The sequence below is a fragment of the Carcharhinus amblyrhynchos genome, chromosome 17, assembly GCF_965287045.1.
Source record: "Carcharhinus amblyrhynchos chromosome 17, sCarAmb.v2.hapA, whole genome shotgun sequence".
NCBI classification, from domain to species: Eukaryota; Metazoa; Chordata; class Chondrichthyes; order Carcharhiniformes; family Carcharhinidae; genus Carcharhinus; species Carcharhinus amblyrhynchos.
In genome coordinates this window covers 23172144-23189643 of record NC_137340.1, presented here as the reverse complement: position 1 = coordinate 23189643, position 17500 = coordinate 23172144, and the positions used below count along the sequence as shown (strand labels likewise).

At 40.7% G+C, this 17500-nt stretch overlaps 1 protein-coding gene across 5 annotated transcripts in view; it reads right to left on the bottom strand.

The window, feature by feature from the left end:
* The window catches only part of ebf3a (EBF transcription factor 3a), a 142935-nt gene that overhangs the window by 35659 nt on the left and 89776 nt on the right, over window positions 1-17500 (bottom strand). For 4 of the 5 annotated variants that reach the window (XM_080205612.1, XM_080205613.1, XM_080205611.1 and 1 more), the window contains 2 exons: window positions 10405-10486; window positions 1368-1512 (listed from right to left, as the gene is read on the bottom strand). In XM_080205612.1, coding sequence (XP_080061738.1) covers window positions 1368-1512; window positions 10405-10486 — 227 coding nt within the window. The remainder of the gene's footprint in view (window positions 1-1367; window positions 1513-10404; window positions 10487-17500) is intronic. The other variant, XM_080205614.1, reaches the window with a different exon arrangement.

Below are 17500 nucleotides of genomic sequence, written 5' to 3'. Positions count from 1 at the left end.
GGGTATTTACCCATTAACCTCTCTGGGGAACCTATGATTTTCTATATTAGGCTTAGGTTGATATCAAATGAAATATCACACATCATTATCTCTAATATTTCATTCTTGCCATTTTGGCTGGAAAACTATTTATATCTTTGGTAAGTTTTAAATTTGGTGTTGCTCTACAGAACATTATTCACTTTTACATTTATAGAATCCCTATCATACAGAAGGAGGCCATTCAGCCCTTTGAGCCTGCAACAATCCAACCCGCTCCCTGTAATCCCACATATTTACCCTGCTAATACCCCACTAAAGTAGGGTCCATTTAGCATGGCCAATCAACCTAACCTGCACATCTTTGGACTGTGGAGGAAACCAGACCACCCAGAGGAAACCAACTCAGACATGGGGAGAATGTGCAAATTCTACACAGATGGTGACCCAAGCTGGGAATCAAATCTGGGTCCCTGATGCTGTGAGGCAGCAGTGCTAACCACTGTGCCACCGAGTCACTCCATTACATTAAGAAAAGAATTGAGACGCGAGTCTGCTTTTTAAAAAATTTTCAATGTATCTTTCTCTCCGCAAGAATCACAACCCTTAGCAAATGAGATGAATATGTGTTTTTCCCTCTCAATCTAACGTGATGTCCTGTCACTTTGCAGTTTTCACCAAATGCAATTGGAGTGAGCTGCGGTTCAGTTTTAGTTCACTGTATTTTAGCTTTCGCCAAGTCTTTGATTCATAGTCACTTTTCACCAAGTTTCCATCCCACTCTACCATCCCTTTGCAGGCGACCCATGCAATCAGCTGTTCACGTATAATCAGTTGGAAGAAAAATATTTTTGTGCTTTTTCTCCCCCTCCTCTTCCCTCGTTTGCAAACCCCACAGTTTTCATCTGTGGTAGAGGGGCCCAGCAACAGGAAACTGACCTCACAGTGAATTCTTTGCAGATTTGATCATGTTCCTTTAAAACCGTCACTGTAACTTACAAATCCAACCTGCCAGTGGAGTTCTATGCTGCTGACCACGGAGAGACGGTTGCCAAAAAAGAAACAAAAGCAATGGCAGAAGCTGCTAGCAAAAATGAAATAAAGTGATCTATTCCAAAGAAAGTGCGGATGACGTGGTTTGACTGGAACAGGATACGGTGCTGGAAATGAAATCCGGGAGACAGGGCAGTCAACAGACTCAAGAGAAAGTAAAATGGTAGTGTTGACTAACTTGCTTGGAAATACTTTTTGACCAATGGTGTGCAAAATGTATTTGGATGGAAACGTAACTTGAAGATTGTATTACTGAAAGAATAGAAACGTAAGGTGTAATGAAAAAAAAAGGCTTCTACAAATCATAAGGCACAATGTAAAATGTGTATGCCTACCATGTTCCAGATAAGAAGGGGCCGTACCTTCTGAAGGATCAAGACGGCGAGCCCGCCTTCCGTGCTTCGAGTTGTTGTGTACAAACATGTTGTCTGAGACAGCCAGTACATGGCCATCAACATTGACTGTTGTCGATATAACAACCTGGGAATAAAAGAACACACTGGTTAGGGGATAGTTACAGTATTGTGCAAAAAAAAGTCGACAAAGTGCTGACACCTTAATGAGCTGAAAAGAAATACAAGGGCCTTATTTTACAGTTAAATTAAACTGTCTTTGCTGAGAGTGTGGAGTGGTGCCAGAATAAGATGCTCCTTTCAAGAACAGTTTATGCAGTCACTATAAATACCTGTCATTCATGCAGCCTGCGTAAAAGCTTTCTCTTATAATTGTGTCTCTTAAAAACCCGCCGCACTAATTACAATTTAATCTGCCTATTATGTTAACAAATGAATGCAATTCATGGGAATATTCCACTCACCATTATCAGGCCCTAAAACACCCCTCAAGCTACTCATTTAAATAGTTGCTGTTTTCATTGATCTATTGATATATTGATTAACTAGTTTATCTAATTAGAATTACCTCACTTGAGAATGGGCTCACATGAAAGGAGGTAAGGATTCTGAAATTACCACAAACTCTTTAATAAATCAGCAGGCTTTCCTGCTTTCTCTTGGTAAATTATCCTAGGTCAATTTTCCACTTGCATTTAATCACTAATAATGAACTTTTTTGCATCTGAAAGAAAGGGCTGAATATGAATAGTGAAAGTGTTTTCAATCAGTGTAAAATAAGCTCCTCTCAAGTTCATTTTGATGGTGATTGTCCCTGGTATGTCAATGGAATTTCCTCTTTTGAGTGAAAGAGTTTCATTCTGCATCCAGGTTCAGGGACTTGAATTGATGATGGATAGAGACTTCTCTTCCAGCTGCTTCTGAGTACAAAGTAGAGGAGAAAGCATACAAAATGCACAACCCTGCTTTAAATACCAGAATGTGCTTCTGTGGAAATTAACTTGGAAATTCTATCACTTGCTTTCCATTTCATGGTAAACTATAAAGGAACAGTTTTCTGAAGTGACTATTTGCCCGCAGAACAAGCCTTGACGTAATAATTGACATCCTAAAAGCACAATGTGGAGAGTTGTGCAATCACAATAACGTGCCTTTTTTTAAAAAGCAGATTAGAAGTTTCAATTGCCCTCCTAACAGTGGAAGTGCCACATACTCTAAGTAAAAACATCCTGTTCCTGTTCTAACCACCTAAATGCGACGAGCTCCAAAATTTTGAATCACAGCTCTCAAGCAACATAGCATGGACCTTGTGACAGGGTCAAACATTCTAACCTGGGGCTGGTGTGGTGTAAGCTCTGGAATGTCCTGGCTTTGAAGTGTAAATAATACTGGCATTATTGCATGGAACTGCCACTGACACAAAGTTATGTAAATTAATTAAATAAACATTTTCCTGTACTGGAAGGTTTAAGAAAACCTTTACAATTGATGGACCTAATTCTGAATGTAAAACATCCCCTCTCTAGATTCCTAACAAGAGGTGAACTACCTGCATTGTTTTAGCTGAGTAGTATTTGATGCATTATCAGATCATCAAACAATATATCGTAATAACATTATGCTAAAATGGTATTAATTGTGCTAATAAATTACCCTTGTATATAACTATTACACAAAGAATGTGTGTATGTTCAAAGTTTTTTCTAAATTATACAGTAATTTGAAATAATTACATTGAGTGAAAATAGAATGTTTGGCATCTTGATAATATCTCACATCTTTTATCATTAAAAAAGTGATTGGTGCCAGGATATGAGAGCCAGACCAGAGTGTCAAATCACAGCCATCTTTGATTTGTCATCTTATGTAGGTCATTTACCGAGGAAAAGTGTGCAGTTCAGCAGAAAACAAAGAATACGATGTTCCTTCCGGCTCCTGCAGTGCACCTCAAGAAAGGTGCTGAGGCAGTGAAATCAGCAAAATGATTGTCTAGGCTCTGACACCCAGTTAAGTCCAGTTAAACCTTCGGAGAAGCAGGGAGATTAGCTGAAGAGACCCAAGAAAGTCCTTCTAGTGACTAGTGTCTCCACTGTCGACCACAGGATCACTGGTGACTGATGCTTCTTTTAGTCGTCAGTGAGACAAAGAGGACATTTCCACTCATTCTAGGTTTGACCTTCTGCTCCACATCAATGGATCAATATCACCAAAGCCATGTATCTGAGAAGCATGAAAAATGGAAACACTGCTGCCTTTTTGCAGTGTGAATTTTTATCCTGTTATAAAATTGTACTGCTCAATCATTTTGGTTAATATATTTGGTTATTCATCAAAGTGACTACAATGTATAGTTAACCACAGACTTTGTTTTTCCTCAAGACCGTAATCAGATAACATGATTCATAGATTGTGACTGCTTATTCCAAACATACACTGGACTCCACCATATTTAGTCGCTCATTCACAATGCAGTTAAAACTTTCTATTCTGGAAGTAATTTCCATTTGCAACTTTGACCTGTTAACCATGCTGCTTTTTAGGATATATCGTGTTAGTCTGCAAGTAAGATATGTGGTGTAAACAAAACGAAAAATGCTTATTGGAACATTAGTTCCAATAAATGGTTGCCTCTTTCTGCAAGAAATGTCGAAATTTATGTTAGGTACCATCTGTTGCCTTATTGTGTAACTACCTCATGGAGCAGAGAGAAAACAATACACAGACTCCTCTGCCAACCTGTTAAGTGAACAAATAAGTTGAAAATGTATAGGAAAAACACAGCAGCAGTAATATTCCCCATGAAATCCCAACTGACTGTAAGACAATCTACGCACTGCTTTGTTTACAAAATGAAATTCTTCAAAGTGGGATCACTTGAGCTTAAATAAAGAAAGCGCTGTTCAAGATTGAGCACTTGGGCATAAAATCAAATTTCAATAAAGTATTTTTCTCATTTTTAAAGTTTTTTTTTGTTCGCATGTCGTTCACTAAACAATACATTTTTTTCTCATAAATCTTTGTTTTGATTTGCCTGTTACAGATCTAGTGGCGGCACGGTGGCACAGTAGTTAACACTGCTACCTCATAGCACCAGGGACCCGGGTTCAATTCCTGGCTTGTGTCACTGTCTGTGTGGAGTTTGTACATTCTCCCTGTGTCTGCGTAGGTTTCCTCTGGGTGCTCCAGTTTCCTCCCATAGTCTGAAAGATGTACTCGTTAGGTGCATTGGTCGCTCAGTGTACCTGAACAGGCATGGCAACTAGGGGATTTTCACAGTAACTTCATTGCAGTGTTTATGTAAGCCTGCTTGTGATACTAATAAAATAAACTTCCAAAGAACAATTAAAGATATGCTTTTCCATTTAACAAAGATTTGGGTTAATGGTATTTGACAAATGCTTTAGGAGTTGATTTAATCAAATGCCAATAATTTGAAGAGGTCAATTTACTAATTTTTTAACAAACACTTTTCACAAAGAAATTAAATGGTGTATTTTAAGTTGACCGGACATTATTATTAAAGCATTTTGTGTGGTGGATTCACATTAAATATTTTTGTTATTATTTCATGACAAATTGTTTCAAACTCTTTTACAGTAGGTAACCAATGGTATAGCAAGTTCATGCATGAACATACTCTGTAACAGAATTATAGGAAGCAGGCATGTGCGTGTGATTCTCCATTCAGGGTTACTGGCCACTGCTGGGTGGTTGGCAAGGTGCTAAGTGTAGGTAAGGAAAACTGGCAAGTGTATAAACCCAAGCCACTCTCCTGTACCTTCTTATAGCTGACTGCACACAGTCATTGCCAGAATCTGCGAATGGGTCACTTGTCCAACCTTTCAATCAGGATATAGCACATGGCATAGGACAGGCTAAAGAGGGGAGGAAATGAATGTTTGTGCATCGTCTCTTTTACACCAAACTACATGATACTAAATTGGGTAGCCACTGGAAACTAGAATGGGGGGGGGGTCATAATGGGCAACACTGGATTAACCTGCACCCATTGATTGCAAAGCAGGCAGCATGCCAACTTTGCACTGACTGCTCATTTGAATGAGTTCTGTGCCGAGTCAGTGTAAATCCCACTGTTCAATGGCTGGACGCATCAGCAGGGGGATCAACATTGTGAGTGATTAACACCACTTAAAGCCAGTCAGTGCTGCTTAAAGCTAGCCTGCGCTGGGTAAAACTGGTCTGCGCCACTTAAAGCTACCCTGCATCTCTTAAAAAGGGCACGTTGTAGCTGCAGCAGGTGCTGGGAGTTGTGGCTGAAGAGAATCTGGCCTGGAAAAGAGCAAGTAATGACACAAGAGAAAAAGATGTTTTCGGAGAGCACACTGGAGCTCTAAAAGAGGTGAAAAGGTAGGGAAATGTTCTGTATCCCAAGAGGGCCGTATCCTCATACCTAATGTTCTCACATCCAATTTCCTCATCATCCCAAACCCTTTCGCCTTTGGTAAGGTTCAGATGATTAGGCATATATGCTTTTTAAGCTTTCCTACCAGTGTTCTTCTGTAGGCTGCTCCATCAAAGACAACAATGACAACTTTTATTCATGTAGCACCTTTAATGTAATAAAATTTCCCTTGTGCCTTTTTCCTTATGGATACTGCAAAGATACACACTGACCAGGCAGTGGAGGAATAGCAAGATGAAAACAATGATGAAGATACAACGCAGTCACTTGATTTCATACTCACAGCCACTAGCTCGGACACTGACACTGTATGTACTCTTAGAGTGCAGGGCTGGATCTGCACTTCATGAGACACCAGTAAACAGCAGTTAGGGCAGGGACAGGGGCCGGGGCAGGGGCAGGTCTGGTGTCAGTCTGCTAAACAACAAAGTCACACAAGGATTCTATGATGGAGGACACAGTTGATTGCTTTCAAATCTCTCCATGGCTTTTCCCCTCCAATCTCTGTAATCTCCTCCAGCTCCACAACCTTCTAACTCTGAAATCCTGTGCATCTCCAATTTTATTTCCTCCACTAGTGCTGACCATGCCTTCAGCTGCCAAGGACCTAAACTCTTGAATTTCTTCCTTAAGTATCTCCCTGTTTCGTTTTTTCCTTTAAGGCACTTTTTAAAATCTACTTTATTGCCCAAGTTAACAGTAATCTGCTCTAATATCGCTTTACGTGGCTCACTGTCAAACTTGGCTTTTGAATGCTTCTGTGAAGCACCTTGAGATGCTTTAACACATTAATTTTGTTCCGAGCTGTTGTTGGACTTTGGCGGGGCAGCCGATAGAACAATGCTGATGGATAGGCAACAAAATACTTGGTCCAAGGGAAGTCTGCTCGAAAACCTGTGATCAATGTTATGGAGCTTGCAGAAGTATAGCACCAACTTGGTACAAGGCCTTGCACAGAGCTTGAATCCCATTCTTTCCAGCATGGTGGCTAGTTCTTTTAGCACATTTTTGGGCCCAATCATGATGCAGTAGCTGTGGTCAATGTTGATGCTTTTATTGAGGTACAAGCCATCTAACTGAACCAACATGGCACAGGGTGACTTGCAGTTGGCCAGGCAATAGCAAGGGCACTGATAAAGGGGCAGAGGTGTGAGAGTGAACGCCATCATTCTGAGGGAGGATAGCAAGTTTGTGTTCCAGACAGCTGATGCCACTTTCCTAGGGGCAGTACCTCACCAATCCTAATAACCTGTCGCAGCAGGTTGCAGGACTGCTGTGACATTTTGCAAGTCCCTTTGTAATCCGCACTGGAATCCACAGCCACAGTGCTAACAATCTTAGCTTCCATAACCACAGTGGCTGCAGATTCCGATGTGGATTACAAAGGGAGCAGACCACTACAAATTGAGACACGTGTTATGTCAACAACTGTGAAGGTGCTTCACGGTGGTCCAGGAAGCAGAAGCGTTGTCTTAGCACTCTGATAGTCTGCTCTATCACATAGGTATATAAGATACCGAAGGGAATAGATAGAGTTAATAGTGAGAGACTGCTCCCTAGACTGGGTACAAACACGAGAGGTCATGATTTAAGGGTGAGGGGGGAGAGGTATAATTTGGATGTGAGAGGAGGGTTCTTTACACAGAGAGTTGTGGGGGTCTGGAACGCGCTACCGAGTAGGGTGGTGGAGGCAGGAACGTTGGACTCGTTTAAGGTTCAGTTAGATAGACACATGAGTGAAACGAGGATGGAGGGTTATGGTAGGGGCTATTAAATAAGGTTAGAACCTCGGGAGACACCGGAAAAGCAGGCGTGTAAGATTAACGTTTTTGTCTTTTTATTCCGCAGGTGGAGGTCCACCTCGTGTCAAACAAGGGGCATGCACACGGTGGGTCGTGCGTGGGCTGCTCTTGGAAGTTCCGGGAGTGGCCTAGTACTTCGTGTCGGTGTGTGCGCTTGATCGTGGACCGGTAGATGGGCGCCGCAACAGCTCGGTGACTAGCACTGCTGGCTGTGCAGATACATGGATTTGGGCCTGTGTCTGTGGGAGTTTGCGCATTCTCCCTGTGGTTGCGTGGGTTTCCTCCGGGCGCTCCGGTTTCCTCCCACACCCCAAAGATGTGCTCTTAGGCTGATTGGTTTTACCAAATTGACACTATTCTCCCCTGAATCTGGCTAAGTTAGGGGTTCCATTCGTAGACATGCAGGGTAGAATAGGTGTAGGGTGATGCGGCGGCACGGGCTCGTTGGGCCGAAGGACCTGTTTCCCGTGCTGGGTTGTTCTTTGTTCTTTGTATTTCACAGGTCTTTTCTTCTTAGGCAGTCTCTTGGGATCGAGGATGACCTGCTTCCACTCAGATTTCATGAGCTCTGGAATGGTTGATAAGTCCAAAGTGTGATCTCCAGACTCTGTCACATGCGGGGACGATGGTGCATGAAAGCTTGGATATGTGAGGTTTCTGGAGATTTGTGCGCTCTCTCTTGACTTCACTTCCAGACATTCCTGACAAAGTCTCTGGCTATGTTTGATGCCTTCCCAAATCAACCTTCTCACAAGCCAAGGTCTCCCATCAATTGGCAAGAATGTTGGACCTCTTCAGAGGTGATTTGAGGACATCCCTCAAACATTTCTGCTGTTCACCTGGGCATCTCCTATCATGGCTGAGTTCCGAGTAGAGCAGGGGTCTGATGTCTATATTGAGGGATTGATGAGAGGCAAGTTGTCTCGGAAGTGGATGCTGCTGTTGACCCATCTTTCCTGCTAATAGATCTGGGCTTGGATCATTGTATGTAGGCTGCAGCCATGTGTAAATGGCTTGTGCACTGGAGGCATGGAGCAACATTTTCTGCAGCTAGTTTACTGTTAGCCAGCCTTTAGTTTACTATAGTTGCTCAAATGCAGCTGGCACAATGAACTGCTCAAAAATCCAGACATCATAAATGCTACCAGGATATTCTATAGTGATCTGCATGATTTGCTGCTTGTGGTCACACACCAGTTGGATATAGGCAGGGGTTGACACACAGTGCTCGCAATGTGGCGCCTGTGCTGTCAATGTCACACTGCATCACGGGGAATCCTGCAATTTTAACAGAACTGCATGCTCACTCTACCCACTTCTCTCTGGCATGAGGGAATGAAATATGGTTAGTTCTCATTGAATAAGAGCACCAGTGTTCTCTCTTATGCTACTTTTGTTGCAATGTTATATTTAATTACCTGGAATCTGCGTATGTCTCATGGATTTCCTGCATTCTTCACTGCACTGTTATGTAATAGGGAACAGGTGGCACAGTGGCTAACACTGCTGCCTCACAGGGACCCAGGTTCAATTCTGGCCTCAGGTCACTTTCTGTGTACAGTTTGCACATTTTCCCCGTGTCTGCATAGGTTTCCTCCAGGTGTTCTGGTTTCCTCCCATACTCCAAAGATGTGCGGGTTTGGTTGATTGGACATGCTAAATTGACGATTAGATCGGGGTAAATACATGGGGTTACAGGGCTAGGGCCTGGGTGGGATTATAATCAGTGCAGGTTTGATGGGCCTTTGGGCCCCCTTCTGCAGTGTAGGATTCTATGATTCTACTCTAAATATCTCCAGCTTCAGGGAAAAGCCAGGTCTGTAAAAGTTCATCACCACAGTCACCTTCATAGCTGCTGGCAATGCATCCTTCTCCTGCTCTGAAGTTGCAACTGTTGATGCAGCAGGTGGCAGACTTCTGTGAGGACCTCTTTACTGTAGTGCAGACTTCACTCACATTGTTCCTTGTTGAGATTTAGCTAGGAGCTTGCTTTCAAAATACCCTGGGTGAATAGGGCCTCCTGCTGAAGGCTTTCTCTTCCTTATTCTCCTCCCTCTTCCAGCAGCTTGTCCTAATCTCCTCATTCTCCATGCCATGTTGTATTTTAGCATGCCTCCAGTGCACCTACGGATCATGGTAACCTGTTTGTACCTGAACTAAGGGACACAATTGCTAAAACTAGGGGATGCTGTTTAAAAATAAGGGGTCTCCCATTTAAAATGGGATGAGGAGAATTTTTTCTCTCAGAGGTTTGTGAGTCTGCAGAACTCCCTTCCCCAGTGAGCGGTAGAAATCATTTTTAAGGCAGGTGTAAAAAGATTCTTGACTAACAAGGGAGTCAAAGCTTACTGGGGAGTAGGCTTTGTAGAACTTTGGTAACAACCAGAAGAACCAGCAACTAATCTATAGTATTTGACATTCTCTTTAAATAGAGGTGGTTGAGGGGCCCTGTCTATTGCTGAATAGGGATTCTGTTGAGCGAGGTAAAGAGGAGTTATTGGCTGGAGAATTGAGTTCCAAATGGCACTGTTGGTGACACATCAACACTGAACATTCAATGGCTCTTTAAATTTCCAGCAGATGTTCACTTCATGCACGCTAACACCTGCACTAATATGGCTTCAGGCATGATTCGCCTCACAAGCATACGCATATACCGTGGATGCTATTTTGGAGCTTTCAAAGCACTCTAGCACCCAAAGAAAAGGGCACAACGAAATCAGTTTCTTGCCTGAAATAGTTCCCCCAAAAATTGAGAGCCCATTAAGAAGTAAACGGTTTAATTTTTAATTACCTGGAATCTACGCATGTCTCTTGGATTTCCTGCATTCTTCAAACAATTCTGATTGCACTTGAGAAAAAACTTTAAGAAGAATCTAAAATTAAATATAGAACACAAAAATATTAAAAATACATGAGGAGAATAAGCAAATGGCTGCTTTAACTGACGGATGAATAAATAAGATCATCATAAAGAACAAAAAGGTTGCATTAGTATGCGTGGCTCACGTATTTTGCTGCCTTTGTATTGCACCTTTTTATTATTCATTAATATATCATTCACAGTTTCCCTTGCATGCACATCTGCCATCAACATAAGTCACTTGATATTCCACCCACCAATTTTTACTAACAACTACTCTGCAATTAAACCAGGCAAAGTCAATACCCAGGTAAATTACACACACCTGCGGCCATGCTTCATTTTAACTACATCAGAATAGGACCTAACAAGGTGAGAGCATACAGCAAAGTTATGGGCCTGTCAAGCAATTAGGTTTCACTTCGGGGACATACGCACAGGGCAATTATGCTGCACATTACAACCTGGCTAATCTTCTGAACAAATGTCATCTGTGAGGAACTGGGTGAAGACAGTTCATCAGCAAATGTTCCTCCTCTTTAACATATAACAACATAAATGAATCTTTTATTCAATGTGAAATATTTTGATGGTCACTTGAAGCATTTTTTTTAAGCGGCTACCTTTGGACCAGTGATGACATATATTTTAAGCTCTCAAGGCCTTTAACCGAATTTCCTAATGTGTTATTTAAAAATTGTCAACCGGCCACACAAGGGTCACTAAAACCAACTTTTCTTTACACCAGTAGTGACAATCATCATGCCATGTTGCCCGTGAATTTATAAGATAACAGCCTTTCCATTGTTGGATGCTAACTTCCTGTATATTTTCACACAATGTAGCAATTCTGAGAAATAAGAAGTCATTTTCTATTTGGGAAAAGCCAGGGCAAAACAATATAGATATCCTTTCATTATGACCCTACAGGTAATGACATTTATGTGTGGAACTGGTCATTTTTTTTCTTCGAACGGTATCCTGCATTGAGTCAGCAACTAGCATGCCTGTAACTTTTTGATCTGAAACTGTCAGGCCAGAATGTAGTAAAGCAGCTTGGGCAGAAGGTGCTGGTCTCTTAGGGGGTATTGGCTGTACCAGGCATCAAGAAGTCAAAAGGCATTTCTAGTCATTTGCTCTCTTACCCTTCAAACAGGAACCTTGTAGGTGATATCTGACAGCCTGCATGAATTTATGCTTTCAGCCACCAGTGCTCAGTGCTTGCGCTGAAAGCAACAAAAAAATCTTTTCGCGTGGCAGAAAATCTTTGACTTCAGCACCAATAAACTCTTTATTACTGCCAAACACAGATTTGCTGATCACAAAGAGGTGATAAAAATCCTGTGTTGTCATTAGTGCATTATGCTTAATTGTGTACAGTATGTTTAAGGTTGCATTGGTTGGCCCATTATCAAAATGACCATTATGTACACTAATTCTCTGACCCTGTGTTTATTTCCCTCAAGAGTCATAATCTTTCACAGTAGGTTTTAGAGTAAATCAAGCTTGAAATATGGGCTTTATTTACTTCTGCTTCTCTCCAGCTTGACGGTAGGCTCCAGTTCAAGCTGATCTGCTGCCCCTGCCACCCACTAATACGGAACTGAAAATGGGCATAATGTGAGGTCTTTGAATTTTTTTTTGTTTTATTGGTCATTATAGCTCATTTGGAAATCTACTCTCCAATCTTCAATAAATTCAATTGTTCTTTACAACATGTTAAATTGGACTTTCCACCTTCCTGAGCACTTAACGTATTGCAGTTCACGTAAGGTCAACATTTCGTTCATTAACATCAAACTTAGCATTCGCACAATTAAAATGATCATTACTGGAGCCATTTTAAATATTTAACCGAGGATTGTAAAGATATTCAAACACGGAATTTAAATATTTGCCAAGTAGAAGCAAGGTTTTATGGAAGAGTAATGGACAGTAGGTGTTTTAACAAAAATAAATCTACAAATGATGTTGTCATGAATAGCTTATATCCTCGTATAGATCACCGTTTTCAGAAACACTATCCCACAATTCCTTGATAAACTAATATGGCTTATGATTTGTGTATGAACCATGTTGATGATGCAAATAACACTTATTCACAAAAGCTAAAGGTTTCCATGTCATTTTCACAGTCACTTCAATTGATGCATGTTTGAACTATGAATTGGTTCATTTATTTTTACTTTTATGAAGTTGATTAGCAAGAGCTCTTTTCTTATCTGATGAAAATCATTTTAATTGTAGTGTTAGACTCAAGTGTAATATCCATTACATTATGTGCTGTTTAAATTCTACATGGGTATTGTGTAAATTGCTCCTTTGTGAGTGTGGAAGCAATTATTACTAAACAGCACTCTTAAATGGCTACAGAACTTTGTGGTGTTGTTCAGACTATCAGAAACAAAGCAGCCTGTTTAATTGTAATTTAATGGAATATCAACGAGTCTATGGCATTAGATGCTGGCAAACGAGAGCAGGAGAGAAAAATTAACTGCAATTATGTTTGATTAAAGCTATCCTTCTCAATAATCAGCTTTCCTGACAGGCCATGAGGCTCTGGTGGGTTTCAGGATGGCAAAAGGTGTTGAGCAATATTAGGGCCAATAAAGGAGATATTAGCATAGCTAATTACAGCAGCACAAAACCTGTAAAAGGGACCTCTGTGTATTGTAATGTGTGAAATAATTGGCTGAGTCCGTTATCAATTACATGAGGAATGAATTTGGTTTGTCACTGAAAAGCTGATGAGATGCATTTCATTTGACACTGCCCCTGTCCCCAATGTTTTGATGTAACTAAGGACTTATCAGCTTTTATCAAAAGCTGCAACTTTCCAGTGGCCAAATCACTGATAAAATTATCTTGCCAGCAAGTGTTAGGTAATTAATACAACTCATCCTCACTGCCTTGCTTGCTACTGCTGCTTTTTGCCTAACTAAAGCCACTAATCATGTAATAATGATTTCTTTCCCTCTGGTCAAAGGAGAAATAGATTAGCTCTTTAGAAATGCAGCTGGCTTGATGTTTAAACTGTTTGTGCTCCATGGCACTGGTAATTGAGAAGAAAATCAAAAATTTTCATTTTTTTGAATGTATCACTTTTTTCTCTCTTTGCACAAACCTGGCAACAAAGTCCACATTTTCAGGAATTAACAGAAGTAACAGCTCCAGTGATTGGAATTTAGTAACAGCTGTGTGAAAGTGCCATAAAATCAGCGACCTGATAAGTCTTGGTAGCAGAGAGTTTGTTTTCATACAAGAGGTACTATATAAATATGCATATATAAAGAGGCATCCAATCCTTAGAGGAGATGGTGTAAAGATGAACCATAAGGTACAACCACATATTAGAAGATAGAACCATGGATGGAAAATGGAGCAACATACACTAAGTATGAAAGGAAGTGGCTGTGAGGAGACTTTATGTGTGAGGTACAAAGAATAGTAAATGGTGCAAAATAGACAAATGCAAGCATTTTCAAGGTATACCTGGACTTGGGACAAGATACTATGCCTTAAAGAAAGAAACAACTTGATATCCCAAAATATCTCACAACCAATGTGTAGACAAATGAAGTAGCCAATTGGACCATGGCAAGATCCCTTGAGCAGTGAATGAGTAAATGATGAAGTGATCAGCTTCTAATGGTGAACACTGAAGAAGAAATGCTTGCCAACATTTGGGAGAATTCCTTTATCTTCAAATTATAGGGAATGCTCATCAAGATATTGGGAAAATTCCCTTCCTTCAAATTATACCATGGCTCTTTTACATTTTCAGCAAAGAAGGAATGGTTTTGCTTGTTATCAAGAGTCACGCGTTAGAAAGTCATTTCAGATTATGGGACCCCCCCCCACCACCACCCCCCCCACCCCCATCTACCCCTCCCCAACCACCCCCCCCACCCCTATCTACCCCTCCCCAACCACCCCATCCCTCCCATCCCTCCCGTCCCCTGTCCACAGTGGATCTTGAAAACTGCTCAAAGGTGAATTTAGACTAATGTTAGGTCTTTCTTTACACAATGTAATGTGCACCTGGAATGGAATTCCAGATAAAATAATACAATCAAAGAACTTTGGAGATATTTGTCAAACTTGCATCAATTTCAGATAAAATAGTGGAATTGATTCAAATTAAATTTTAGGATTAACAACTGCAGTAATAAAATAAATAGCAGCCAATGCAGATTCTGGAAGAAAAATATCTTGTATTTTTGAGGATGTGAAATTTAAACCTAGGAAAGCCCTATACTGAGCTGTTCTGAGATTTCCAAAAAATCTCTTGACAAAATTCTACATGAAAGGCTGCTATTCATTAATGAATTACAAGTCTAATGATGACCATGGAACCATTGTCAAGTGTTGCAAAAATCCTTCTTGTTCACTAATGTCCTTTCGGAGAGGAAATCTGCCATCCTTACCTAGTCTGGCCTATATGTGGCTCCAGGTCCACTGAAATGTGCTTGACTCTTAACTGCCTCTCCAAGGGTAATTTGGGATGGGCAATAAATGCTGGCCCAGCCAGGGATGCCCACGTCTCATGAGCAAAAAAAAATTCAAGCTTAAAGTGATTGGAGTAGCATGGTGGTTAGCACTGCTGCCTCATAACTGCAGGGACTTGGTTTCAAATCTAGCCTTTGGTGACTGTCTGTGTGGCGTTTGCAGATTCTCCCCGTGTCTACATAGGTTTCCTTCCAAACTTCAAAGATGTGCAGGTTAGGTGGATTGACCATGCTAAATTGCCCTTAGTGACCCAAGATATGTAGGTTAGATGGATTAGCTATGGGAAATGTACGAGGTTGCGGGAGTGGGGTGGGGGAGGGAGCCTGGGTGGAATGTTTCGTCAGAGAGTCTATGCAGATTCGATGGGCTGAATGGCCTTTTCTGCACTGTAAAGATTCTATGAATCTATAAACAAATAAGAAATTTACTGAGGATAAGAAGTGGAAGATACTCATTGGGATGGTGATATCAGGAGGGTGGAAAATACTAAAAAAGTGTTCCAGAAATTGGTAGCTGGATCCTCACTGTTTCTAATGGACACAATCTATTAGGTACAGAAGCTTAATGAAAACAGACAAAATGTGTGGCTGATATCCAAATAGGAGGTTAGTTTAATCCATTGATGGTGTTAAATGGATTGTCAAAAAGTATAGCATAATCTAAAGGCAATAATAGAATGAGTACTCAACTTGTCAAATTACTGCAAAGATTAATTCAGTGAGTACAGAGGTGAACTACATAGCCAAAATAGGAGACTGAAAGTTCCTGGGTTTACTGCTTAAAACTGTACAGTGCTTTAATCCAGTTCCACTTTCTGTCCTGTGTCCAATTTATAAAGGAGACTTGCAAACCCTACAGGAAGTGCAGAAATGAGCACAAGACTTGTACTTCAGAGGTTGGTGATGAAGAAGGCCGAAAGGAATAGACTTTCCAGCCTTGAGAAGAGTCAACTGAGAGATGATCTTATCAGGACATAAGAAAGGTAAATTTGCAATACTACTTCCTATTGCAATGACTAAGAGCATGAGGGGGTCAAAGGTTCAATCTAATGAAAGACAAATCAAGTCTAATGTCAAGATGTTCCTCACAGGATACACTGATCAACACATGGAATGGACTTCTAGCAAGGGTAGTAGAAGCAAAAACCAAGGACTTAATTTAAGTATCATCTGGATGTTTTGAGGGGGAGCTGCCATTTTGTTTTCCTCTAGATAGATTAATTGAAGCTGCCTTTCCTCTTCTATATCAGTTGTGTAAGAGACTGTTGATTGATATGATACCGGATTACAGGTTCTCTAGATAGATGGGTCATGTGGTGTTCCTGCCTAAGTCGTGTTCTTGTGGCCGAATCTCAGATCTATGTATCATTCAGGTTTGTCTACTGCTATGGAGTTAGTTACATCCATTTTCAAACAAGCAAAACTGCGGCGGATTGTCCTACATTAAGCTACTTGGAAGACATGACATTATCAGCTTCTCAACTTCAGGAACATTTTGACTAACCAGCAATGAGAGTTGTCAAAAAGAATGTCAATTTATATAAAGTCTCATCACATCTCTCAGCAATCTCCCAAAGCACTTCAAAGACAATATGTCATGCATGCGAGGTCCCACAAGCAGTAATGAGAAAATGGTAATCTTTGGAGGTGTTAACTGAGGGTTGTATATAACCAGGAGATCAGAACTCCCTCCACTTCTTTAAATAAGTTGTAGGTTCTTTAACATCCATTTGAATCACTTAAACCAGCAAACAAGGCCTCTGTGTAACATTACATTCGAAAGGAAGAGCCACAGAAAGCGCAGCAAGTACTCAGCACTACCCTAAAGTCTGAAGTGTCATTATCCCCTCAAGTCCTGGAATGGGACTGGACCCACTTCTTCTGGTGCAGAATTGTGACTGGTACAAATAAACCAAGCTGACACCAACATTAACAGTTTAGTCAATTGACAATTCCAACCATGAGACTTTTCGGCATAAATGATATCAACGAGAAAATAAAGGGAAAACACAATGGGATCAAAGCTAGGAAAGTGTAAAAAAACCATTTCATTGGATGAAATAAGAAAAAAATATATGCACCAGGATGTAAATCACAAAACAGCTTCGAAATCTAGCTTTGAATTTCAGATCACAATCAATTATTTCACATCACCTTCACTTTGAAATCATTCCGCAAATAAGTATGGATGTATAAACATACGAACAAGGAAGTGCAATAGGCCATTCAGCCCCTTGAGTCTACTCCACCACTTTATAAGATCATGACTGATCAGATGGTAACCACCAATTCCCAACAATCTCTCACCCCAATTTTTATTTGAAAGAAGCATTTTCTTTCAAATAAAAATTTATTTATCATACAAAAATGTGTGTCTGGACTGAAGTTTGCACTGCAATTAAATTTAACAGTTCCACTGAGTTTTACGATATTATCAGAACCTCACCACACAGTTAGGTTTGCATGTGATTGATTCCAACATGGCAAAATGGGAGTGGTAGACTTTGTGTCCCATTCAC